Source organism: Martes martes (genome assembly GCF_963455335.1).
Source record: "Martes martes genome assembly, chromosome: 1".
Lineage (NCBI taxonomy): Eukaryota > Metazoa > Chordata > Mammalia > Carnivora > Mustelidae > Martes > Martes martes.
In genome coordinates, this window is record NC_137888.1 from 214,617,673 (window position 1) to 214,643,490 (window position 25,818).

The 25,818-nt window shown below is 52.9% G+C and overlaps 2 protein-coding genes across 2 annotated transcripts in view; one reads left to right on the top strand and one right to left on the bottom strand.

Annotated features, from left to right (window-relative positions):
• FSD1 (fibronectin type III and SPRY domain containing 1) overlaps positions 1–25,818 on the bottom strand; it is a gene marked incomplete at both ends in the record, with an annotated part of 516,986 nt that overhangs the window by 209,887 nt on the left and 281,281 nt on the right. The gene's annotated exons all lie outside the window — the stretch shown is intronic.
• Positions 16,027–25,444, top strand: EEF2 (eukaryotic translation elongation factor 2). Its single transcript, XM_080806365.1, has 15 exons — positions 16,027–16,121; positions 17,072–17,286; positions 18,131–18,312; positions 18,387–18,598; positions 19,095–19,273; positions 19,450–19,555; positions 20,021–20,134; positions 20,336–20,474; positions 20,639–20,834; positions 21,469–21,727; positions 22,164–22,271; positions 22,656–23,009; positions 23,304–23,486; positions 23,568–23,700; positions 24,709–25,444. Exons 1-15 carry the CDS (start codon positions 16,119–16,121, stop codon positions 24,900–24,902), a joined length of 2,577 nt encoding a protein of 858 aa, XP_080662491.1. The 5' UTR covers positions 16,027–16,118; the 3' UTR covers positions 24,903–25,444.

Sequence of the window (25,818 nt, forward strand, 5' to 3'; positions counted from 1 at the left end):
GGACCTCATCTAAGTGGATTCATACAGAATTTGTCCCTGAGTCTGGCTTATTTGGACGAGCGTGATGTCCTCGGTCCACCCGTGTCGCAGCAGGTGCCCGTGTCTGTCCTTTTCCAAGCTGCATCACATTCTGCCGTGCGGAGGGGCCACGTTTTGTTTCTCCGTTCATCCACGGACGGATGCTTGCGGTGCTTCCATCGTTCGGCTGTTCTGAATAATTCTGCTATGAACACCGGGTGTACAGATAGCTCTTTGAGAATGTGCTTTCAGCACTTTTGGGTAAATACCCAGAAGTGGGGTTGCTGGATCATGGGGTAGTTCTGTGTTTAACTTGTTAAGGAGCTGCCGTATTGTTCTGGATGGGGGCTGGCACATTTTCCATTCCCACCGACCGTGTGCAAGGGTTCTGATTTCTCCATATTCTCAACAACACATGTTACTTTCCGTGTTTTTTTGTTTGTTTGTCTCGTTTTTTTTTTCAAAGACAGAGATCACAAGTAGGCAGAGAGGCAGGTGGAGAGAGAAGGGGGGGAAGCAAGCTCCCCGCTGAGCAGAGAGCCCAGTGTGGGGCTCGATCCTAGGACCCTGGGATCATGACCTGAGCCAGGCAGAGGCTTTAACCCACTGAGCCACCCAGGTGCCCCTGTCTTTTGTTTTAACAATAGCCGTCCTCCTGGGTGTGAAGTCATTAGTATCTCCTTGGGGTTTTATTTGCATTTCCTAAGGAATCATGCTCAGGGTCGCCTTGGTGGCTCAGATGGTTGGGCGTCTGCCTTCAGCTCCGGTCTTTTTTACTTTTTTTTTTTTATTTTATTTATTTATTTGAGAGAGAATGAGTGAGAGAGAGCATGAGAGGGGAGAAGGTCAGAGGGAGAAGCAGGCTCCCCAAAGAGCTGGGAGCCCGATGCGGGACTCGATCCTGGAAGTCCAGGATCATGACCTGAGCCGAAGGCAGTCGCTCAACCAACTGAGCCACCCAGGCGCCCTTCAGCTCCGGTCTTGATCTCTGGGTGCTGGGGTCGAGTCCTGGGCTCCCTGCTCAGAGGGGAGCCTGCTTCCTCCTCTCTCTATGCCTGCCTTTCTGCCTACTTGTGATCTGTGTCAAATAAATAAATAAATAAATAAATAAAATCTTTAAACAAAAGTCTATTCAAGTCTTTTGCGTTCCCCCCTTTCTTTTAATTAGGTCGTTTGTGTTTTGTGTTGTTGAACTATTGGAGTTCTTTATATATTGTGGCCCTTAACCCTACATCAGTTATATGATTTGCAAATATTTTCTCCCATTCCCTGGGTGCCTGACTTAATATTATTCAGATGTCAAAAACTACCCAAAGTGATGGGTCAGCAGATTTAATGCAATCCCCGTTAAAATCCCAATCACTTTTTTTTGCAGAGATAGAAATATCTATCCTAAAATTCGTATTGAATCTCAAGGGAACCCAAATAGCCAATACGATTTTTTTTAAGATTTTATTTGTTTGAGGGGTGCCTGGGTGGCTCAGTGGGTTAAAGCCTCTGCCTTCGGCTCGGGTCATGATCCCAGGGTCCTGGGATCGAGCCCCGCATCGGGCTCTCTGCTCTGCGGGGAGCCTGCTTCCCTTCCTCTCTCACTGCCTGCTTGTGATCTCTGTCAACTAAATAAATAAAATCTTAAAAAAAAGAAAGTTCTTAAAAAAAAAAAGATTTTATTTATTTGAAAAAGAGACACAGAGAAAGAGGGAACATAAGCAGGGGGAGCCGGAGAGAGAAGCAGGCTTCCTACAGAGCAGGGAGCCAGGTGTGGGACCTGAACCCAGGACCCTGGGATCATGACCTGAACCAAAGCCAGATGCTTAATGAGTGAGCCACTCAGGCACCTCACCCAATACAATTAAAAAGAGAGAGAGAGAGAGAGAACGAATCTGAAGACTCACATTTCCTCATTTGGAGATTTACTATAAAGCCACGTGATTGAAACAGCGGGTGCTGACCTCTGTACCATATTGACATATTGTGGACATACTGACCAATGGAATAGAATTGAGAGTAAAGTTTACTATGTATATTTTACTACATTTTTTTAAGTATAAAAAGGAAAAAAATGGGCACCTGGGTGGCTCAGTGGGTTAAAGCCTCTGCCTTTGGCTCAGGTCATGATCCCAGGGTCCTGGGATTGAGCCCCGCATCGGGCTCTCTGCTCAGCAGGGAGCCTGCTTCCTCGCTGTCTCTGCCTGCTGCTCTGCCTACTTGTGATCTCTCCCTCTGTGTCAAATAAATAAATAAAATCTTTAAAAAAAAATTTAAAAAGGAGCAAAATAGACTGTTAGACTACACGACTTTTAAAGGAAATTCACGTGCGTGCATGTCTTCCTGTTTGAATGTCGCAGAAATTAAGGTGCCCCTTGCCATCGATTGTGTGATGTAGATGGATGGACGATATAATTTCTTTCTCACTAATCTGTAAGTCATGGGAATAATGTCGTGCTTACCGTGGATGACATCTTGGATTCGGTGGAATAACGGAGGTCTTCACGACCTGATTTTACGTGGGGGGAAGGCAGCTTTCAAAAAATAATGAGGTGACCACAACTGGCCATGGAAGGTTGTCAGTACCAAAAACCAGGAGTTCCTAATGCCACTTCATAAAAGCAGAAAGAGGAAGAAGAAAACTAAGCTACCCCTGGTCACCCTTGGAGGTAACTAGGGCGCCCACTGCTCTCAAAAGCTTTCAAAGAGAGAGAGTTAAGCATTTAATCAGTCTTTACCCTACAAACTCTATTCCAGTGGACTTGAATAGCTCTAGCTGATAAAGAGAAGATTTTTTTTAAAAACAGATTTCCAGCCAATCAATACAGTCACTAGAAAGTCTACGTTTAACACGAATATCAAATCTGTATTATGCACCTGAAACTAACCTGAATGTCAATTATAGCTCAATTTTTGAAAAAGGAACGAAAGGGAAAGCCTACGTTTTGATGGAATTAGAAAGCTGCCATTTTGCAACTGCTGAAGAAATCATTGATTCCAGCAAAGAGGATTCCTGGTCAAAGCCGTCAACGGAAGGATGACTTGACCCTGGAGGGGTCCAGTTACCATCACCTGGACTTTCGCATCCGTCTTAGAATCACGCTGCCTGGGACACGTGGCATTCGGAGCCTTCTGGTGTAATGCACTAGGAAGAAAATAGCACCACCTGCGAAGCATTTTTTTGCCCCAAATGTTGAACCTGAACTCAACCAAGACTGCCATTTTATCAAGGTTAGACCAGATGGCTAACATGGATGTGGACACCCCAAGGAAGCACATTAACACATCGAAGAATGTGCAACACTTTTCGGCACAACCGACCCGGTTTCTTCAATGGGGTCATATTTAGAAAAGTGAACTAGGGGCAGGAGAAGAGTTCCAGGGAAGACAGACTCAAAAGACATAGCAACTGAAAAAAAAAAAAAAAAGAGAGAGAGAGAGGGAGGGAGAGAGAGAGACATAGCAAGTGAATATAACCACAGGCTTTGTTGTGGGGTCCTGTTTGTTATGGGTTGAATTGTGTCTCCCCAAAAGACATTGGAGTCCTGACCCCCAGCACCTGCGAATGGAGTTCGTTTGGAAATAATGTCTTTGTGGGCGCCTGGGTGGCTCCGTTGGTTAAGTGACCACCTTTGGCTCAGGTCATCATCCTGGAGTCCCAGGATGGAGTCCCACATCGGGCTCCCCGCTTGGTGGGGACTCCGCTGCTGCCTCTCTCTCCAAAAAAATAAATAAAATCTTAAAAAAAAAGGGAAACAGTGTCTTTGCAAATGATCGAGAGAAGATCAAGTCATTACGATGGGCTCAAATCCAGGATGACTAGTGTCCTTGTAGGAATGGGAGATTTGGACGTGTACAGAAGGAAGACAGTGTGAGGACACAAGGAGAAGCCCCTCTCCTAGACAAGGAACACCTGAGGCTACCAGAATGAGGGAGAGGCATGGGACAGATCCCTTCTTATGGCCTCAGAAGACCCAGTGCCCCGGACACCTTGATCTCGGACTTCTGGCCTCCAGAAGTGATCGGTTTGTGATCTGTTGTTACAGCAATCCTAGGAAATTGATACATTGTTCAAAGGAAGGAGAAAAATATGAAGATGACATTTTTAATTTATTCATTTAAGAGAGAGAAAGAATAGGAGTTGGGGGGGGCAGGAAGAGGGAAAGAAACAGACACCCAACTGAGCAGGGAGCCTGATGTGGGGCTCGATCCCAGGACCCTAGGACCCGGAGATCATGACCTGAGCTGAAGGCAGATGCTCAACCACCTGAGCCACCCAGGTGCCCCTAAAATGACATTTTGGGGAAATTCCATAAATTTTGAATATATTGCATATAGGATTTATTACAAGCTTGTAAAATCTTGATTGTTGTTGTATAATTGCAACTGGTATGTGATGGTTCTTTATACCAGTCCCTTTATTTTTTTTTAAGATTTTTTTTATTTATTTATTTGACAGAGAGAGAGAGAGAGAAAGAGGTCACAAGTAGACAGAGAGGCAGGCAGGGTGGGGGGAAGCAGAGAACCCGATGTGGGGCTCGATCCCAGGACCCTGAGATCATGACCTGAGCCAAAGGCAGAGGCTTAACACACTGAGCCACCCAGGCGCCCCTATACCAGTCCCTTTAACTTGACTGTAGCTATTGCTGCGGAACGTAATAACCACTCATTTAGCAGCTTAATACAACACCTGTTTATCAGCTCACGGTTCCTGTAGTTCAGGCATCCAATGCACAACCGAGGTGGCTCTGCTTCTTAGAGTCTGAGCTGAAATCTACATGTGTGCTGGGCCACGGTCTCATCCGAAGGCCCGACTGAGGAAGGAAATGTTTCCGCATGTGCTGTGGTCACCGGCAGAATTCCGTTCCTTGTGGTTGTAGGACAGAGGGACTCAGCTCCTCGCTGGCTGTCAGCTAGAAGCCACCCTCCAGGACTTGTCATGGGAAGCTTCCCAACATGGATATTCACTCCATCCCCACCAGCAAGTGAGTGAGACAACTCGGCTGGAGACAGAAATCTTATGTAACCGATTCGTGGGAATAACATCCACCACTTCTGGTGTGTTCTGTTAGTTAGAAGCAAGTCACAGGTCCCACACCCACTCAAGGGGAGGAGATGGCACAATGGTGTGAGTACCAGGAGGTGGGGATTTGGAGGGCCACCCTAAGAGTCTGTCCACCATGGTACATTTATAAATACTCCTACAAAAGTACTAGAAGCGTCTTAAAAGTAGCATATGCAATCTGATCTCATGTATAATATTAGACATTCGTGTTATTGTGTTTTTGAGCAAGTCCTACACCTAACAGGGGGCTTGAACTCACAACCCTGAGATAAAGAGTCCAATGCTCCACTGACTAAGCCAGCCAGGTGCCCTGACATTCGTGTTATTATTTTTTTAAAGATTTATTCATTTTTTTTAAAAAATTTTATTATTTGACAGAGATCGCAAGTAGGCAGAGGCAGGCAGAGAGAGAGGAAGGGAAGCAGGCTCCCCGCCGAGCAGAGAGCCCGATACAGGGCTCAATCTCAGGACTCTGGGATCACGACCCGAACCGAAGGCAGAGGCTTCAACCCACTGAGTCACCCAGGCGCCCCAAGATTTATTCATTTTAAAGAGAGAGGGAGAGCATGAGAAAGCACAAGCAGGGGTAGGGGCAGAGAGAATCCGCAAGCAGACTCCCTGCTGAGCACAGAGCCCAACACAGGGCTCGATCCCATGATGTACGAGATCATGACCTGAGCCGAAACAAAGAGTCAGACGCCTAACTGACTGAGCCACCCAGGCACACGTGTCACATGAATGACACATTCATGTCATTATTAAAAATTAAAAGTAGGGGGGCACCTGAGTGTCTCAGTGGGTTAAGCCTATGCCTGGTCCTGGGATCGAGCACCACATGAATCTCAGGGTCCTGGGATCGAGCCCCGCATCAGGCTTTCCACTCAGCGGGAAGCCTGCTTACCCCCTTCTCTCTCTGCCTGCCTCTGCCTACTTGTGATCTCTCTCTCTCTCTGTGTCAAATGAATAAATAAAATCTTTAAAAAGAATTAAAAGTAGCCATATAACTTGGCCTGGCAATTTCACTTTAAGAAACTTATTCCATAGAAATATATTCTTATATAAGTCCCAAGCTCAGCACAGGTAAATTCGGAAGTGTGTGATTTGTGGGAAAATTTGTGCTGGGTGTTCCAAGAAGTGGCAAGCCTCACAAAATTCTTAGCATTATCATAGGGTGGTAAAGATGAATTGATTCCTCATATCTGTCTCTCTGCCAGTGGTAAGACTTCCTGTTGGGGCGCCTGGGTGGCTCAGTCGGTTAAGTGTCTGCCTTCAGCTCAGGTCATGCTCCCAGGGTCCTGGGATCGAGCCCCACATTGGGCTCCTTGCTTGGCAGGGAGCCTGCTTCTCCCACTCCCTCTGCCTGCCTTCCACTCCCCCTGCTTGCGCTCTCTCCCTCTCTCTCATTATCCCTTTCTCTGTGTCAAACAAATAAATAAAATCTTAAAAAAAAAAAAAAAAAGACTTCCTATTGTAAGCTGGGCACGGCCTCCTAGAATAAAGACTACATTTCCCAGATTCCCTTGCAGCTAGGTGTGGTCATGTGACTAAATTCTGGCCCATGATGGTAGTGATGGTACACTCCTGTTCCTTTTCCTCTTTCCTTCTTCCTATTGGCTGCAATGTGACCATGTGGTGTACTATCCTGGGCCCCCAGGGGAACACTCTAGAGAGAGCGAAGGAAAAAGATAGAAGCACCTTCTTCTTCTCCTTCTTCTTCTTCTATTTCTTCTTCAAAGATTTTTATTTATTTATTTGACAGAGACACAGTGGGAGAGGGAGCACAAGCAGGGGGAGCAGCAGCGGGAGAGGGAGATGCAGGCCCCCTGCTGAGCAGGGAGCCTGATGCGGGGTTCGATCCCAGCCCGCTGGGACCATGACCTGAGCACAAGGCAGTCACTTAAGGACTGAGCTGCCCCGGTGCCCCGAGATGGTAGGATCTTGAGATGTTGACGGCAGTATGTTTGTTACAAATGCGCGCATTTTATGGATACACCGGATACACGGAGTACAGTGTGTGTTACATAGAAACAGCACGTGCAGTATAGAAAAAACACACACGCGTGTGTGCGTGCACACGTGTGTTTATTCATACACATGTTGGGGGTGTCTCTGCATGTATAGATTCATACATGCACACGCATCCGTAGAGAGGAAGGGGGAGCGAGAGAGGAAGGAAGGTTTCCTTTAAGGAATTTGCTAAGGCCACTGTGGAAGTGCAAGTCCCCAAATCTGCAGGCTGGGGACCCAAGGAAGAGCTGCCACCGCGATTCTGATGTGAAGTGGAATTCCTTCTTGCTGGGGGAACATCAGTCTTTTTGTTTTATTCGGGTCTCCAACTGATTGGACGAAGCCCACTCATTGCTCTCATCAGGGAGAGCAACCTACTTTACTTAACAGTCCACTGACTTAAGTGTTAATTTCATTCCAAAGCACTTTTTTTTAAAATTTTTTATTTACTTATTTGACAGACAGATCACAAATAGGCAGAGAGGCAGGCAGAGAGAGAGGAGGAAGCAGGCTCCCCGCTGAGCAGAGAGCCCGATGTGGGGCTCGATCCCAGGATGCTGGGATCATGACCGGAGCCGAAGGCAGAGGCTTAACCCACTGAGCCACCCAGGCGCCCCTCAAAGCACTTTTTTAAAAGATGTTTTATTTATTGAGAGAGAGCGCGTGCGCACAAGCAGGCAGAGCAGCAGAGGGAAAGGGAGAAGCAGGCTCCCCACTCCATATCAGGGAGCCTGATATGAGGGTCGATCCCAGCACCCCAGGATCATGACCTGAGCCAAAGGCCGATGCTTTACCAACGGAACCACCCAGGCACCCCATCCATAAACAATGTGTGTAATGAATTTTTATATCTCTATATTCTAATTTTAAAACATTTCTATCACCCTAAAAAGAAACCCAGTAGTCCTTAGCCATGGCTCCCCATTCCTCCTCCACCAGCCCCTGTGAATCGTTAACCCACTGTCCTGTCTCTGTGGATTTGTCTGTTCTGGACGTTTACGAGCTATGTGACCTGTATGCCGCTTCTCTCCCTGAGCATCATGTTTTCAAGGTCCACCCACATTGTAGTGTGTCAGTACTTCCCTCCCTTTTAGGGCATAATAATATTCCAATGTGCTGGGCTGGGGGCACATTTGTTTATTCCTAAGCGCCATGGTCTCCTGCCTGAATCAGAAAAATTGCCACTGCCCTCTGCGGCCACCAGTCTGTTCTCCCCACAGCAGCCGCCAGAGGGCACGAGCGAGCATCAGAGTCAGATTCCTGCCCTCTACCCACAGCCCTCCAGGACTCCCACCTCCCTGGGGGTAAAAACCGGAGAGTACTCCCAGTGGCTGCCAAGGCCCTGCAAGACGTGCCCCATCCCCTCCCTGCCCTTCCCTCCTTCCTCTCTCCCTCTCCCTCACTCTGTTCCAGGCACAGAGCCTCCACGCTGTTCCTTCAACACTCCAGGCATGGTCCTGCCCCAGGACCTTTGCTCACACTGTTTTCCCCACCTGGAATGCCCTTCCTCCAGACACCCACATCGCTCTGCCCCCGATCTTCAGGTCTCTGCTCTGCTGCGTCCTTATACATATGAAATCTGTGCCACCATCTGCCCCCCAATGCTCCCAGCCCCTAATCCCATTTCAGCTTTCTCTACAACACGTCTCGCCATCTGACGTACTGTATTCATGCTTCCCCCCTGCTAGCGCCACCAGGACAGAGACGATTGTTCTGTGTCCCCAGCCCCTCAGTCAATGCCTGGCAGACTGCTCATGAGATACCTGTGGGACAGTTGAATATCATACACCTTCTAAAAATCTAGAGTTATTTATTTACTTTTAGTAATCTCTACCTCAAACGTGGGGCTCGAACTCATGATCCTGAGATCACGACTTACATATTCTGCTGACTGAGCCAGCTGCTAGAGCACTTTTTCTTTAAATGATCACATTGTAGGGTTTTTGTTTGTTTGTTTGTTTTTGTTTTTACAAAGATTTTTATTTATTTATTTGACAGAGATCACATGTAGGCAGAGAGGCAGGCAGAGAGAGAGAGAGAGAGGAGGAAGCAGGCTCCCTGCTGAGCAGAAATCCCTATGCTGGGCTCAATCCCAGAACCCTGGAATCATGACCTGAGCCAAAGGCAGAGGCTTAACCCACTGAGCCACCCAGGTGCCCCACATCGTAGGTTTTTACTCCATTAGCACTGTGAACATTCAGAACCCGATCATGCTCTAAAATGGGGTGATGCTGTGCACTTTGGGGTGTCCTGGGCACTGGGGGTGTTGAGAGGCATCCCCAGTCCCTACCCACTTGATGCCAGGGGCGTGCCCAATTGTGACAACTACAGATGTCCCCAGACACGGCCCAGTGCCCCATAGGGGACAAAATTGCTCCTGGAGGCTACCTGCTGAAGCGGCATGAGGCTTCCCCATTCCACCTCAAAAAAGGAGACTTAACAGGCAGCATGTTGTACATAAGGTTCTTCTCACTGGGGTCTCTACTCCTATCCTCCCCTGTCTGCTGGGGGACACCATATCATACATCCCAGGGTCCTGGGGCAACCCTGAGTTACAATCATGCTGCTATCATGAAATTAACGTGCATTTTGCTTTCCCAATCATCCTGGTTTGCACTCTGGTAGATGGAGGCATCCACGGGAGCTGGAATCAGGCACAGTGTATGACTCAGCAGTTCCCCTCCGAGGTATGCACCCGACAGAAATGCTGCTGGGACATGTGCTCGAACGTTCCACAGCAGCGTGAGTCATAACTGCCCCAAACTGAAAACGCCCGAATACCCACCAACTGTGACACGGGCAGATACGTTGTGCCAGGGTCTCGAGAGGAAAATTCAGCATTGAGAAGAGCCCATGCAGCATGTTGGAACGTAGACAAAATTCACAAGGGGCACCCCGTTAATCTAATGTCGTTAGAAGACAAGATGGTGGTTGATTTGGGGTGGTAGCGACTGGAAGAGACACGGGGGCGTTTCTAGGGTTTCTGAAGGCTGGTCACAGTCCGTATTTTAAGGATTCATTTATTTCCTTACTTATTTATTTGGAGAGAGCGAGCGAGCACACTTGGGTGTTGTGGGGGAGAATCGCAAGCAGTCTCCCCACCGAGCCTGCGGGGTTCTATCCCAGGACCCTGAGATCATGACCTGAAACCAAGAGTTGGGGGTTCAACCGACTGAGCCACCCAGGAGCTCCTGGTTTATTACATTTTTAAATGGTTGGGGGCAGGAATATTTCATGTCTTGTGAAAATTGCATTAGAGGCCAATGCTAGCGTCCATCAATAAAGTTTTATTGGCACACAGCCACGCCCACTTGCGCAGTCCGTCTGTGGTTGCTTACAGGTTACCATGGCAGAGCTGAGAAGCTATGGCTGAAATCGTGTGGCCCAAAAGGCTGAAATGATTCTACTTGGCCCTTTAAGAAAAAGCCAACAAGGGCACCTGGGTGGCTCAGGCGGGGAAGCGTCCGCCTTCTTTCTGGCCAGGGAACTCCGCTTCTCCCTCTCCCTCTGCTCCTGCTCTCTCTCTCTCTCTCTCTCTCAAATAAACAAATAAAACCACTTTTGCTCGTTGAAGGCTTTCTCATCTTGTGGGTAACAGTTTTTTTTTTTTCTAAAGATTTCATTTATTTATTTGTCAGAGAGAGCACAAGCGGGCGGCGGGGGGGGGTGGTTGTGGGGAAAGCAGCAGGTAAAGGAAGGAGCCTGACGCAGGACTCGATCCCAGGACCCTGGGATCACGACCCATGCTGCAGGCAGAGGCTTCACCGACTTGAGCCACCCAAGCATCCCGCAGGAAACAGTTTTAAGAGTCACCTCCTTGGGGCGCCTGGGTGGTTCAGTGGGTTAAGCCTCTGCCTTCGGCTTAGGTCGTGATCTCAGGGTCCTGGGATCAAGCCCCGCAGCGGGCTCTCTGCTTGGTGGGGAGCCTGCTTCCCCTCTCTCTCTCTGCCTGCCTCTCCGCCTACTTGTGATCTCTGTGTGTCAAATAAATAAACAAAATCTTTTTTAAAAAAAAAAAGTCACCTCTTCCAGGCAGCCCTCCCTGATCCTCCAGGCTAGATCCTACCCCTGCCCTGTTCTGCTATCTCCTTTGCCCAGTCTTTCTCTCCAAGCCCAATTTGAAAACTTCAGTTTGGGGAAGTATTTCATAGACTATTTCCTCCAGCTAGTCAGCTCCCCGAGGCCAGGGAGGGACTCTCCCAGAAGATAACCGAAAAAAACCTAGGAGCTCCTGGTCCGAGGGTTGTGAAGAATTTGAGGCAAAAATATGGCTGCACAACGGATGGGTGGATTGGGGGCCCTGGAAAGTCCCCGGGCTGGAGGTCCTAGGGGCAGGTTAAAGACGAAGAGATGCAAAACAGTTGGCGGAGGGCTCTAATCAAAGCCCCAAGGGCCTGTTGGGTGTCCTCACAGCAGTGGGGCCTGGAAGAGGAGGAGGCAGTCCCCTTAACTCGTCCTCCCGGACTCTCACTGTAAGCCTCTGTAACCTGGGGCGTCACCCATGGGTGAAACCCCTCTGAAGGGTTAGAAACAAGGCGTCTTTTTCCCTTAAAGCCTCTGCAGAGTTCAGTGACCCTGCACCCGGGCTTTGCCCTGGAACGGCTGTTCTCACCCCTTAGCTTTGCCAGATTTCCCTAAACTGGTTTGCCCGACCCTCCCTGGAGCGCAGTATGTCCCTGGGGCGCAGTATGTCTGTCCTTAAGGCTGCTTGGGGAGAAGGCAACGCAATGCGGGCCATCTTGCCCAAGGGCACACTGAAGACCTATCTGGACCCGGGGTGAAGAGAAAAATCCGGACTAAGGGTTCTGTCTTGGTGTATAAACTTGATGTCTTGGGGCGCCTGGGTGGCTCAGTTGGTTAACCATCTGCCTTCGGCTCCGGTCATGACCTCCTGCTCGTGTTCTCTTGTGCACTCTCTCTCTCTCAAATAAGTAAATAAAATCTTAAAAAAAATAAAAATTTCATGTCTTGTTCATCATGGACATTTATGCATTCGTTTTGATTTTTTTAAAGTGGTGTTAACAAACAGTAGTGTTAAAATGTTAACCTGGTGATTGAAGTTTCTTTTTTTTAAAAAAAAGATTATATTTATTTATGGGGGGGGCACACGTGGGTGGAGGAGCAGAGTGAGAGGGAGAAGCAGGCCTCCCACCATGACCTCATCACAACATTACCCCATTAAAACCCTTATCTCCAAATACAATCCAATTCCTAGGTACTGGGGGTTAGGACTTTAGTATATTATTTTAGTGGTATGGGGGGGACACAATTCAGCCTATAACGGGAGTAAATCCTTTTTTTTTTAAACAGGAGTAAACTTTTTTTTAAAGATTTTTAAAATTTATTTGACAGGGGTGCCTGGGTGGCTCAGTGGGTTGGGCCTCTGCCTTCGGCTCGGGTCATGGTCTCAGGGTCCTGGGATCGAGCCCCAAGTCGGGCTCTGTGCTAGGCGGGGAGCCTGCTTCCTCCTCTCTCTCTGCCTGCCTGCCTCTTTGCCTACTTGTGATCTCTGTCTGTCAAATAAATAAATAAAATCTTCAAAAAAAATTTATTTGACAGACAGAAGTCACAAGTAGGCAGAGAGGCAGGCACAGAGAGAGGGGGAGGCAGGCTCCCCGCCGAGCAGAGAGCCGGATGCTGGCCCGATCCCAGGACCCCGGGATCATGACCTAAGCTGAAGCAGAGGCTTTAACCCACTGAGCCACCCAGACGCCCCAAACAGGAGTAAACTCTTAAGAAGGGAATACTGTATACTGGATAGTTTCTTCAAGCCTCACAAGAGCCCCATAATAAAATAGGTTCTGTAATTATTCGATATTTTACACGCAAAATCTGGAGCTCGGAGAGGTTAAGTAACATGCCCAACGTCACACAGCCAGCGAGGGAGGGACCAAAATTTGTTATTTTTAAAGATTTTATTTATTTATTTGTTGGGGGGGAGGCGGGGAGAGCATACAAGCCAGGGGAGCAGCAGGCAGAGGGAGAAGCAGGCTCTCTGAGGAGCAAGGAGCCTGATGCAGGACTTGATCCCAGGACTCTGAGATCATGATCTGAGCCGAAGGCAACAGTTGAACCCGCTGAGCCAACCAGGAGCCTGAAGCCAAGAGTCTCGCGCTAACTCTGTACTGAGCTTGGAGTCCGATGCTGGGCTTGATTTCACAAGCCTGAGATCACAACCTGAGCTGAAATCATGAGTCGGACACTCAGTGGGGCGACAGAGCCCCCCCCCAGGCGCCCCACATACTCACTCTTGTGCAACGACCCCCACCCTCTGTCTCCAGAACTTTCCAACTCCCCGCACAGAGACTCTGCTGCCCCCAGCAAGCCCGGACGCCCCACCCCTGCCCCAGCCCTGGCTCCCACCATCTCCTGTCTGTGCAGATGAGACTCCTCCGGGGACCTCCCGGGAGTGGGGTCGTCGCTGAGCTCCGTGTCCTCCGGGTCCCTCCGCGTCGTGGCAGGTGCAGGAATGCGCGTCCTTCCCAGGGCAGAACCCTTCCTGACGTGCAGGCACTGGTAAACCATGCTTGAGTCACTCGGTTCTGCTCTAATCGGAGGAGACTTTCATTAAATCACTTAACTTCTCTGAGCCTCAGTTTTCTCCAGCACAAAGGAGCTTAGCCAAAGCCCGAGGTGGAAGGAGGATTAAGTTAATTAATTGATTGAAAGGGCGGTGGCCGACATCCCGTAAGCACTCAAAGCGCATCAAAAGGCAGATCCGAGGAGCGTGCAATGGCGGCCGCTGGTCAGCAGGGGCCGCTGCCGTCGCCTCCTGGACGTCCCAACCTCTGGGCTCGCGCATGCGCAGCTGAGCCTCCCTGCAGAGGTGACTTTTCTCATGGTTCTTCCCCACCTTTTACCTTGGCCTGTATTTATTACTGCAGACCCTGAACCTGGTCGTGGCTGCTTTCGCTGTCTGCTGAAGCCCAATTCCGTCCCCAGGCTTCTGCTGAATGTGGGTCTGGGAATAGCGATGGGGACAGGTAGCCCGCCAACGCCTGGTCCCCTCTCTGCAGCTGTGGGACAGAAAACCTCTCCATGAAGGGTCGCTGTGGACAGAAGGACTTCAATCTCACTATTCTTCTTAAAGTCAACCCTGCTCGTTTAAGTTACACTAAATTGAATTTTCGTCATAAGCATTTCATTCACTTGAGAGCAAATTGACCCCCGTTTTAATGAAAACCTTTGCTTTTTGTCAATGAAATGCCCCAATCTGCAAGGAAGTGCTGTGAAGTGCCTGATACGGAGCCCAGTGCGCAGTAGGTCGTCAATCCATTTAAAGATTAAGATTTATTAAGAATGGGAAACTGTACACTGAAAATGTGTCCTTCGAGGGCGCCTGGGTGGCTCAGTCAGTTAAGCATCTGCCTTCAGCTCAGGTCATGGTCCAGGGGTCTGGGGATTGAGCCCTGTGGCCAGGGGGGAGACTGCTTCTCCCTCTCCCTCTCCCTCTGCTGCTCCCCCTGCTTGTGCTCTCTCTCTCTCTTTCTGTCAAATAAATAAATAAAATCTTAAAAACAAAACAAAACAAAACAAAAAAACTCATGTGCTTCAAATGGCACATATATTTGCCTTGTAAAGATTAACATCAAATGTGTCATGAACACAGATGCTGGTGCTTAGAGCCTCCAAATTAACCCCCAGTGTAAAGGCTGTCAGGGGTGGACAGTGCTTTACAACGCCAAATGTGCAAGGAGGGGTGCATAGGCTTCGAGTTCAGATTCCAACGTGCGTTGTTTTCTGAGGATGCACATCTTCCCTTCTCCTGGAGGTGGGGAAGGAGGGAGGGAAGCAATGCAGTCCTTCTCTTTTTGACAGCTTGAGTGTAGGGGAAGATTTATCTTAGGGGTGATTTTTTAAAATTTGTGTGCTAATCAAATTTAAAATTTGTGTGCTATCATTCATGGATGATACAAGAAAGACTTCCTACGAGTCACTATGTACCAAGCATTGAACTTGGCTCATTATAAAGAATAAAGATGTTGAATGGAATGTCAATTTGCTCCCTCGAGCCAAAGATCTGAGATACAATAGTTTGTTAAGGTCAGATTAGGACACAAATGCAAAATAGACTTGTGAACCTCTGGTTAGGGAGGAAATGAAATAGAAAATGAGGTTGCATCTGGAAAGCGCTGAGCCCGGTGCCTGAGACATGGCGAACCGCGTCTCTGAAAGAAATGTTGTGCTAATAACAGAGATAGCTAATCAAAATAGCTGGCGTGTGCTGAGCGCTGTCAGGCGCAGAGCTTATCCCTTTGAATGTCTGTCATCTCACCCTCCCGCAGTAAGGTAGCACCAATGACCCCATTTTACAGATGAAGAAACTGAGTCACGAGAACTCCAAGGACCTGGTGTAAGCACAGGTGAAGAGGGAGAGATGGTCAGGTGTTCTGTGGGTTGTCACAGCGACGGCGTTTACAGGATTTCTGGTGCAGTGGATGGCCCGTCTGTCTTTCTGGGATAAATGATTAATACCTGCTTTCAAAAAAGGTTTTTATTCTGAAATAATTATAAGGCAGACAGTTACAAAAATAGTACAGAGAGGTCTCTAGGATTCTCGCTCCACCTTCCTCGGTGGTTTCATCTTACATAATAGCAAAACCAGAAAATTGGCTGGCGTGCAATCCACAGACCCTTTTCACACTGTAAAGTGCTTTTAGCAGAAGTGCTTGGCATTGTGCACGCTGCGATAGCCGCCACGATTAATATTCTCAGCTAAAGCGGCGCTTTTCGCCCAAGGCTCCTCAGTACTGCATTCCCGAGGCCTGCCCCCAGCTCTGGGTCGACCACCGCCCCCGGGAAATCCCACAGCAGCACCGTCGCCGGAAGGGTTAACCGGAGGAGCCCTTCCTTGCGCCTGCGTGAGGCGTTCCTTCTCGCCCCGCCCCCGCAGCGCGGTCAGATGACCCGCCCAACCGGCTTCTGCCTATAAAAGGTCAGGTGTTGACGTCAACGTTCTCTTCCGCCGTCGTCGCCGCCATCCTTGGCGCGACTCGCCTCGCTCGGATCTGCCTGGGAGAATCCACCGCCATCCGCCACCATGGTGAGCAGCGGCGTCCGGCTGGGGCCCTGGGAGGGCGGCGGGGTCCCCGCGGGACCGGCGCTCGCGGGTCTGGAGCGCTGGGGCCGCCCGGACATGGAAGAGACATGGCGGCGCCGGCGGGCCCGGCGGGGGGTGGGGAGGAAGCGGCCGCCGCCATGTCTGCGTGTCGCGCCGTTCGGCGAGCCCCTTCCCCGCTTCCGGGGGTGCCGGCGCCTCGCGGGACCCCGGGCCGGAGCTGGGGCCGGAGCTGGGGCCGTGGCGGGGCGGGGGGAGCTTGTGCTGATGTGGCAGACGCCGTCATGGCGGGCGCTGTGCGGGGAGCGGGGCGAGGGCGAGCCACCTTATGTAACCCGTGGGTCGCGAGCGGGGCTCGGCTTTCTGCCGGGGCCGCCGGGGACAGGGAGGTGGCAGGACGGGGGTGGGCGCGCGGGGCGGAGACGGGCTTCCCGCGCCGGCGCTGGGCCGTCGTGGCCGCTTGCCGCCCTCCCTGCGCGTCCTCCTACCCGCGGCTGACAGCGGGGCCGCAGGCCGGGGCGGGTGACCGCGGTTACCGCGCCAGCTCCCCGCCCGCCCGCGGCGCTGTCTGGCCCCCAGCTGGAGTGACCTTGGATTGCACGGAGGGCCTTCGCTGGGGGGGTGGGGAGCTGCCGCGGGGATGGGGTTTTCGGGGCGTTCTCCGTCCTGCGCTGGCCACGGGGTTGCCGCAGCCCTCGGCGTGCGGTGTCGCGCTGGGGACTTGGTGTCCGCGTGGGAGGCTCGGCTGAGGCCTCGCGGAGTCGGGCGAGTGACATCTTTACGGGGTGTCATCGAGCAGACGGGGCATTCGGACGCCGGGCACCGTGTTCCAGCGGCCGCGCTCCTGTCCGGGCCTCTGCAGCCCCCGGCGGGGGAGTCCCAGACCCAGGTCCCGCGGCCGCCGGGCTGGCCTGAGCTCCCCCTCCCCTGCCCAGGTGAACTTCACCGTAGACCAGATCCGGGCCATCATGGACAAGAAGGCCAACATCCGGAACATGTCCGTCATCGCCCACGTGGACCACGGCAAGTCCACGCTGACGGACTCGCTGGTATGCAAGGCCGGCATCATCGCCTCCGCCCGCGCTGGGGAGACCCGCTTCACGGACACGCGGAAGGATGAGCAGGAGCGCTGCATCACCATCAAATCCACGTGAGCCCGCCGCTGCCCCAGGGCGGGGTGGGTGCAGGCGCGGAGCTGCTGGTCCTGTCGGAGCCCGTGGAGTCCGGCTGCAGGCAGTCATGCCGCGTTCAGGGGAAGCTGGGAGATGACCTGAGTGCCTTGGGGGCTGGGAGGGAAGAGGGTCAATCCCGCGAGGGGCAGCGAGCGAGGCCCAGAGAGGCTTGGTGTTGGGGCCTGGGGTACTTCGGAGAGGAAGGGGCTTAGCCCGGTGGCCGCCCCGTTTCAGGACTGTGGGGCTCTTGGCACCGTGAGGAGAAATCTGGGCTAGTGCCACTGACATCGAGCCACTTCGCATTATTCTGCCATGTGTGTCCCCCCAGTGACCATCTTTGGTCTTAGGTGTTGGCAGAGGGAGTCCCTGGAGCAGGGACTGGAGTGGTCGTTGCTCTTAGTTGGTAGTTCCGGGAGGTGCTCTGGGTGGTTCCGAGGCTGACTTCAGTGGGGGACGGGGGTGGGGGAGGGGAGAGTGGAAGGTGGTCTGCAGTTTTCAGGTCTTGTTTTGTCACCTGGTCAGTATTTGGAGTCAGGTGTGTTGGCCCTGAGTCAGGTGGGCGTTTGCAGCTGATACTCAACAGTAGGGAGGTGGGTCTCCTGGCTGGGGGCAGAGCCTCTTGGGTGGGTCGGCTTTTCTGCTTGGGAAGTCGGAAACCCCTCTGTAGGGTGGAGTAATTAGCAAGGAGAGGAGACAGTACCTCACTGAGAGGTATGAAAAGGGCGTGCTGACTCCTAGGGCAGGTCTGGGTTTACTCCCGGCATTTGGGGAGGACAGTGGAGATGTGGCTTCCATTCACCCAACTTGCCTTAATCTCCTCAGGGCTATCTCCCTCTTCTATGAGCTGTCGGAGAACGACTTGAACTTTATCAAGCAGAGCAAGGATGGCTCCGGCTTTCTAATCAATCTCATCGATTCCCCTGGGCACGTGGACTTCTCCTCGGAGGTGACTGCCGCCCTCCGTGTCACCGACGGTGCCTTGGTGGTGGTGGACTGTGTGTCTGGTAAGCAGTAGGTCCCTGCACGTGTGGTTTGGGATCCTGCCCTGCCCCCCACCGATGGAGACCTCCGTTCCCAGGTGTGTGCGTGCAGACTGAGACAGTGCTGCGGCAGGCCATTGCCGAGCGCATCAAGCCTGTGCTGATGATGAACAAGATGGACCGGGCTCTGCTGGAGCTGCAGCTGGAGCCCGAGGAGCTCTACCAGACCTTCCAGCGCATCGTGGAGAACGTCAACGTCATCATTTCCACCTACGGGGAGGGCGAGAGCGGACCCATGGGCAACATCATGGTAGGTCGTTGGCCTTTTGCGGTTGAGGGTCTCGGCAGGCTTGCTGTTTGCCCGTTTCCAGTGCTTTGTCCCGTCTCCCTTGGAGGGGCCTTATTGTTGCGCACACTGGAGGGGCTGGGATCTCTCTTGGTGGGAGGGTGCAGGCCCTGGGCCTGTCCTGAGTTTAGGCTCTCCTGGGGACTCCTGGTAGTTGCGCAGGTAGGTTTACCTCGGAGCTTGGGCCGTTTTTAAGCGGGTCTCACCTGCGCTTCTGGGGGGCTGCGGGCTGGTGGGTCGTCCCGCCGGGTGGGTCGTCCCGCCTGGTGACTGTCAGCGCTCATACACCCTGCCGCCAGAGGGCACAGAGCAGAGTTGGGCCTTAAAAATGATGACTAAAATTTCTTCACTTTGACCTGATGGCTGTTGAAGAAATCAGACGTCTGAGGCCCACCGTACCCAGTAGCTTTGTGCTTTCTGTGCAGCTGTTTCCGCTCATAGCATTTTCTTGTCCTTGCAGATCGACCCTGTACTTGGGACTGTCGGCTTTGGGTCTGGGCTCCATGGTTGGGCCTTTACCTTGAAGCAGTTTGCAGAGATGTATGTGGCCAAATTTGCTGCCAAGGGCGAGGGCCAGCTGGGGCCTGCTGAGCGGGCCAAGAAAGTGGAGGACATGATGAAGAAGCTGTGGGGTGACCGGTGAGCACTGTAGGGGAGGTGGGGGGGCGCTCCGTCCTACTCCTGTGCCTCAGCAGGGATCCGGTGGGAGTGGTGGCCATGTGGCTGGGGACCACCAGAGGTCTATAGGCGCCTCCTGCCCACCTGGGTCTCCCTACGTCCTGCCGTAGTTGACTTGGTGGTTACTTCTTTGCCAGGTACTTTGATCCAGCCAATGGCAAATTCAGCAAGTCAGCTACCAGCCCCGATGGGAAGAAGCTACCACGGACGTTCTGTCAGCTCATCTTAGATCCTATTTTCAAGGTGAGCTGATGAGTTCATCGCGGATGTGCCTCCCCTGGGGTCTCTGTCCTTGGTCCTGGTGGCTCCTGGATCTGTTCCCTACCTCCTGTGGTTGGGCGCAGAGATGGGTTGAAAAGCGGGTGCTGGGGGAGGGTGAGGTAGGTTCAGCCCCCAGGGCTCTACTCTGACGAGCTAGCCACTGAGGTTGGTGGGCGGAGGAGAGACTAAAAGTGGGAGCTTTGTTAGCAAGCGTTAAGTGTTTGTAAATCGAGCACCTTTGTGGTTTAGCTTTTGGAACAGACTGGTGTCGTGAGAGCTTATCCTGTTTCTCTCCGGATTGCCTGGCGAGGCCCTTAGAGCTGTGCCGTTAGGGATTTTTGGAGCACTGTCCTCGCTTTGCCCGTGGCTTAGGATTGTGGGCGGGAAGCAGCCCCAGGTTTCCCGTTTTGTTCCCACACCCACCGTGCCGTTTGTGTAACTCATCAGGTGTTTGACGCGATCATGAATTTCAAGAAAGAGGAGACGGCAAAGCTGATTGAAAAGCTGGACATCAAGCTGGACAGCGAAGACAAAGACAAAGAAGGCAAACCACTTCTGAAGGTGAGTGTGGGTGGGCCCTTGGGGGGGTGCTGCTGGCCCTGCCCTCTGGTGCGTCAGTGGCTGGCTGTTGAGGCCTCGCCGGACCCAGCCCCATCGACAGCAGGGCGGTCAGGAGACCTGCGGTGCTGGCCTGTCTGGCAGGAGCAGGTTGGGATTCTGAAGGCCATGGGCCTTGCCTGAGTTTTGCATTTCCTGCCGCAGGCTGTGATGCGCCGCTGGCTACCTGCCGGGGACGCTTTGCTGCAGATGATCACCATCCATCTGCCTTCCCCCGTGACGGCCCAGAAATACCGCTGTGAGCTCTTATACGAGGGGCCCCCGGACGACGAGGCAGCCATGGGTATGTCAGGTTCATCTGCACCCTGGCTGCAGAGCGCTGGGTCCTGAGAGCAGTCTGCGGCGGTGGCCGGAAGGCGATTGCTCGTTGCCAGGTTCTAGGGTCATGGTTCTAAAAGAACTGCAAAGGAATCACACAGTTCCCTTTGGGGATTTCTTTCTTTTCAGGCATTAAAAGCTGTGATCCCAAAGGTCCCCTCATGATGTACATTTCCAAAATGGTGCCGACTTCCGACAAAGGTCGTTTCTATGCCTTTGGTCGTGTGTTCTCGGGGCTGGTGTCCACTGGCTTGAAGGTCAGGATCATGGGGCCCAACTACACCCCTGGGAAGAAGGAGGACCTGTACCTGAAACCTATCCAGAGGTGAGGTGCTCGGGGCTCCTGGGTGTGCCAGGCTGGTCTGTGTCCCACACCAGTCCCCAGGTTCCCCCCACAGGGAGGGTGGCAGCATGTAGTGTGGCCCAGAGAGCAGGGAGGAACTCAGGTGAGGGAGGGACTTGTCTGGATGACGCATGCCCAGAAGCAGGGGTTGGAGCCCTAGTTTGGGCTTGGACACGTGTCCCTAAGCTCGAGGTGTTGGCAGCAGCAGCTTGGTCGCGTCCCTAGAGAGAGTTGGCAGAGACTCTAGAGGCTCTGTCTGCTGGTGCTAGTCCCGAGTCCGCGTGGGGGTGGGGGAAAGACCGACCTCTAGCTCCTTGGGGCCTTGACTTTCATCAGCTCTCAGGACCCGAGACACTCTTGTCAGCCTTGAGTTGGGTGTGGAGCTCCATAGGGGAGGTGGGAATCAGCAGGTAGCTTTCTGCTTTGGTGTGCAAGAACTGGGACTCCTTGTCACGGGAACTTGGGTTGCAAGGTGAAGCCAGGGCCTGAGGCTCTGGGGGTGGGTTCACACTGCTGTTTCAGGCGGTCAGGACAGCCACAGGCTCCAGAAGGGAGGGAGGCCATTTTTGGCCATTTGGGGATCTCTGGTGTATTGGTGCTTGTCTTGTCCCCCCAGGACAATCCTGATGATGGGTCGTTATGTGGAGCCCATTGAAGATGTGCCTTGTGGGAACATTGTGGGTCTGGTGGGCGTGGACCAGTTCCTGGTGAAGACTGGTACCATCACCACGTTCGAGCACGCCCACAACATGCGGGTGATGAAGTTCAGCGTGAGCCCTGTCGTCCGCGTGGCTGTGGAGGCCAAGAACCCGGCTGACCTTCCCAAGCTAGTGGAGGGTCTGAAGCGGCTGGCCAAGTCGGACCCCATGGTGCAGGTGGGTGGGTGCGGGCCTGGGGGAAGGCTGCCTGGAGGAGCGCTTACCCGGGGCCTACGGGCAGCTTCTCCGACAGGGGGAGCCAGATCCTTGGGAGGCTGGGTGTGTGGTGAGCACATCTCTTGGCAGAGCAGTTGTGCAACAAGGGGGGTTTCTTGCCCGGGAATCGAGTTTTCCTTCGGAAGATTGTTGCAGGCTGTCCGTAGAGCAGGTTGCTCTGGGATGGAACGCTGAGAACCAGCACGACGCACCGTGAGGGCTCTTGCTATTTTTCGTGACCCCTGAGTTAGCAGAAATGCCTGTTTTTAGGAAGTCTGCATTCTCCCAACCGTAGGGAAGGCTGGAGCCTGCTCTCCACCCATTCCTTAAAATTTTCCCGGGATCCCTGAGTGTCCTGGGGTCAGGGCCCAGGGGCTAACTCTTGGGCCCGTTGCAGTGCATCATTGAGGAGTCCGGGGAGCACATCATCGCAGGGGCTGGGGAGCTGCACCTGGAGATCTGTCTGAAGGACCTGGAGGAGGACCACGCGTGCATTCCCATCAAGGTGAGGCCTGCTGTCCCCAGTACGGAGTGCGGCAAGTCGAGATGGCGTAGTCAAGGGTTATTTGTCCTTCCTCGATGTGTTTTTTCAGATAAAACATATTATTTACGAACAGTTCACACTTGTCTTCAGAACCTTTGAGGTTGCGTCATGAAGGATTTGTTGCGTTCCAGGTGATAAAAATCTGTAACGCAAGTGTCTAAAGTTAACATATCATTTAGGTTTCTGTAGTCATCCTTGGGTCTGTCGGCTGCCCTGCTCTTACCTGCTTTTGCAAGGAATTGAGTTTGTCGTGTGTATATGATGCTCCGCCTGTGAATTCTGGGCAGGACCCTGTGTTTTCCTGGGAGGTTCCTGCCAGGCCTGACTTTCCCACTTCCTTTACAGAAATCTGACCCCGTAGTCTCCTACCGCGAGACCGTCAGTGAGGAGTCGAATGTGCTCTGCCTGTCCAAGTCCCCCAACAAGCACAACCGGCTGTACATGAAGGCACGGCCCTTCCCTGATGGCCTGGCTGAGGACATTGACAAGGGCGAAGTGTCTGCCCGCCAGGAACTCAAGCAGCGGGCCCGCTATCTGGCCGAGAAGTATGAGTGGGACGTGGCCGAAGCCCGTAAGATCTGGTGCTTTGGGCCCGATGGCACCGGCCCCAACGTCCTCACTGACATCACCAAGGGTGTGCAGTACCTCAATGAGATCAAGGACAGCGTGGTAGCTGGCTTCCAGTGGGCCACCAAAGAGGTGAGGAGCTGCGTGGGTGTCCAGCGGAGGATGGGACAGTTGGCTGTGGGTTCTCAGACAAGCCAGGGAGGCTTGTAGTCTTTTGGGGGTATCTTGGGGTCACCTGGCCCTGGCAGAGCGAGGCAGTGGTCTTGCTTTCTGGGAAGGGGGTCCTAGAGCGGTAGAAGTGGGCAGGACACGGCAGGACCATCCAGGTGGAGACCTGGAGGCATTGGCGTAGCACCGGGATCCGTCCTGGAAGGAGGGGCTACAGTAGTTGCAGGACCTTGATGGTGGTCTTTGCTCCTTCTGCAGGGGGCTCTGTGCGAGGAGAACATGCGTGGTGTGCGCTTCGATGTCCACGACGTGACCCTCCATGCGGACGCCATCCACCGCGGGGGTGGCCAGATCATCCCCACGGCCCGCCGCTGCCTCTACGCCAGCGTGCTCACTGCCCAGCCCCGGCTCATGGAGCCCATCTACCTGGTGGAGATTCAGGTAGGGAGTTCGGGTTCTCTTAATTTTTGTAGGTCCTGTTTTGTCTAGTAGCTGTATATAATAGTCGTTCTTGCCTCACAGTGTCCGGAACAAGTGGTTGGTGGCATCTATGGTGTCCTGAACAGGAAACGGGGTCACGTTTTTGAGGAGTCCCAGGTGGCCGGCACCCCCATGTTTGTTGTGAAGGCCTACCTGCCCGTCAATGAGTCCTTCGGTAAGTGGGGGCTCGGGGCACCCCTCAGACACCTGCTGCATATGGGTAGTGGGCCCCGGGGCAAAGCAGTAGTCTGACAGGCGGTTAAACCTGGTCCAGGATACATCCAGACTTTGGCTCTAGCAAGGCCTGGAGCCGGTCTGATGAGAGCAATGGGCGGAATCTGCAAAGTGCCAGCCTGGGCCCGCCCAGCCGGGCGGTGGGGACAGCATGGGGCAGCATGGTCGTGGACGAATTGGTCCGCTTAGCACACAGATCCCCTGAAATGGTGACTCTGCAAGAGAAGATGACCTTTGGATGTGTAACTTGGTGAAACATTAAGGTCAAGGCCAGCAGAGCACTGTTAGCCCAGGTTTATGCTGTGGGTGAGCAGAGGGATGCCCAAGAATGGCCAGCATGGTCTTACAGATGAGCAAAGCTTGGGTGAGCTACAGAGTTAGGGTTTTTGTGTTTGTTTTTTTGTTTTTTTGTGTGTGTTTGTTTTTTGTTTTTAAGATTTTATTTATTTATTTAATTTTTAAGATTTTATTTATTTGACAGAGAGATCATGAGTAGGCAGAGAGGCAGGCAGAGAGAGAGGAGGAGGCAGGCTCCCCACGGAGCAGAGAGCCAATGCGGGGCTCGATCCCAGGACCCCGGGACCATGACCTGAGCCGAAGGCAGAGGCTCAACCCACTGAGCCACCCAGGCACCCCTATTTATTTATTTGATAGAGAGCACAAGTAGGCAGAGAGGCAGGTGGGGAAGCAGGCTCCCTGCCGAGCAGAGAGCCCGATGCGGGGCTCCATCCCAGGACCGTAAGATCATGACCTGAGCCGAAGGCAGAGGCTTAACCCGCTGAGCCTCCCGGGCGCCCCAGAGTTAGGTTTAACGTGTGACCTGATCTGGGTTGACTAAGACCTCTGTGATCTGTGTGCCTGCATTGTCCCTACCTTCTCCGGACTTGGCCGCGGTGGTGGTGAAAACACATCTCCTGAGCTGGCTCATGAGCCCTGTGCCTCCCCATAGGCTTCACTGCTGACCTGAGGTCCAACACTGGCGGCCAGGCCTTCCCCCAGTGCGTTTTTGACCACTGGCAGATCCTGCCCGGGGATCCCTTCGACAACACTAGCCGCCCCAGCCAGGTGGTGGCCGAAACACGCAAGCGCAAAGGCCTGAAGGAAGGCATCCCGGCCCTGGACAACTTCCTGGACAAATTGTAGGCAGCCCTCCCCTGCGGCCCACCACCCCGGGTGGGACTCAGCACAGCCCCTGCACCGGCTGACGACCGACCACAGCAACAAGCCCTCGCATTCTCCATGACACCTCGAGACTGTCCAGACGGGGACGCACCACCTGACAGGTTCTGGGGCCCACTCAGTGCCATCACTCAGCGCGAACGCTTGATGCCGTTCCTCTAGATATTTATTTCAAGATTTCAGAGGCAGCAGAAATGCCCTGGCAGCAGGGACTTACTTGGCCGGTGTGGGTGGGGGAGGCGGGATGGGACATTCAACACTTTTTTTTTCCATTTCAGAAACTTAAATGTCCAAAAAAAAAAAACCAACACAAAAAAAAACGCATTAAGAGGTTTATTTGGGTAAATGGCCCGTAGTGGATTTTCCCAAAGAAAGGGGGAAGGAACAAGCGGGTAGACCTTTCTCTTTGGACAGAAGCTAGAAGGCAGGAAACTTGGTGCGGTGTCACCATGAGCACCTCCAGCTGTATTCGTGCCATTGGAATAATAAATTTGATACAGTGGTGACTTTGTGTGTCCATGTGACTTCGTCCTTGGTCCGGTTAGGCTGCAGTGGGCCCACCGGGCCAGTGTCCCCACTGTTGGTGATGGCAGAAATGCAAAAGGTTCAACTCAATCGAAGTATCCTCGGATGCCAGGCCCAGGTACGGAGGCCCATCCGCAGTCTACCCTTCCGGCCCACGGGGCTGCCCAGTGTGATGGGGCCTCTTAACCCGGACTCTGCAGAGTGGTGGCCACTGGGCCGTGGGGCTGCTCAGTGCTCGAGGCGAGTGCTCTGCAGCCAGGCCCTGCACGTGTAAGCTTGCGTGTGAGCGCGCTTCCGGTCTGGTGGTGCGGGGGCCACCACGTGAGCGTTGCTGGCTGGACAGTTCTGCCCAGTG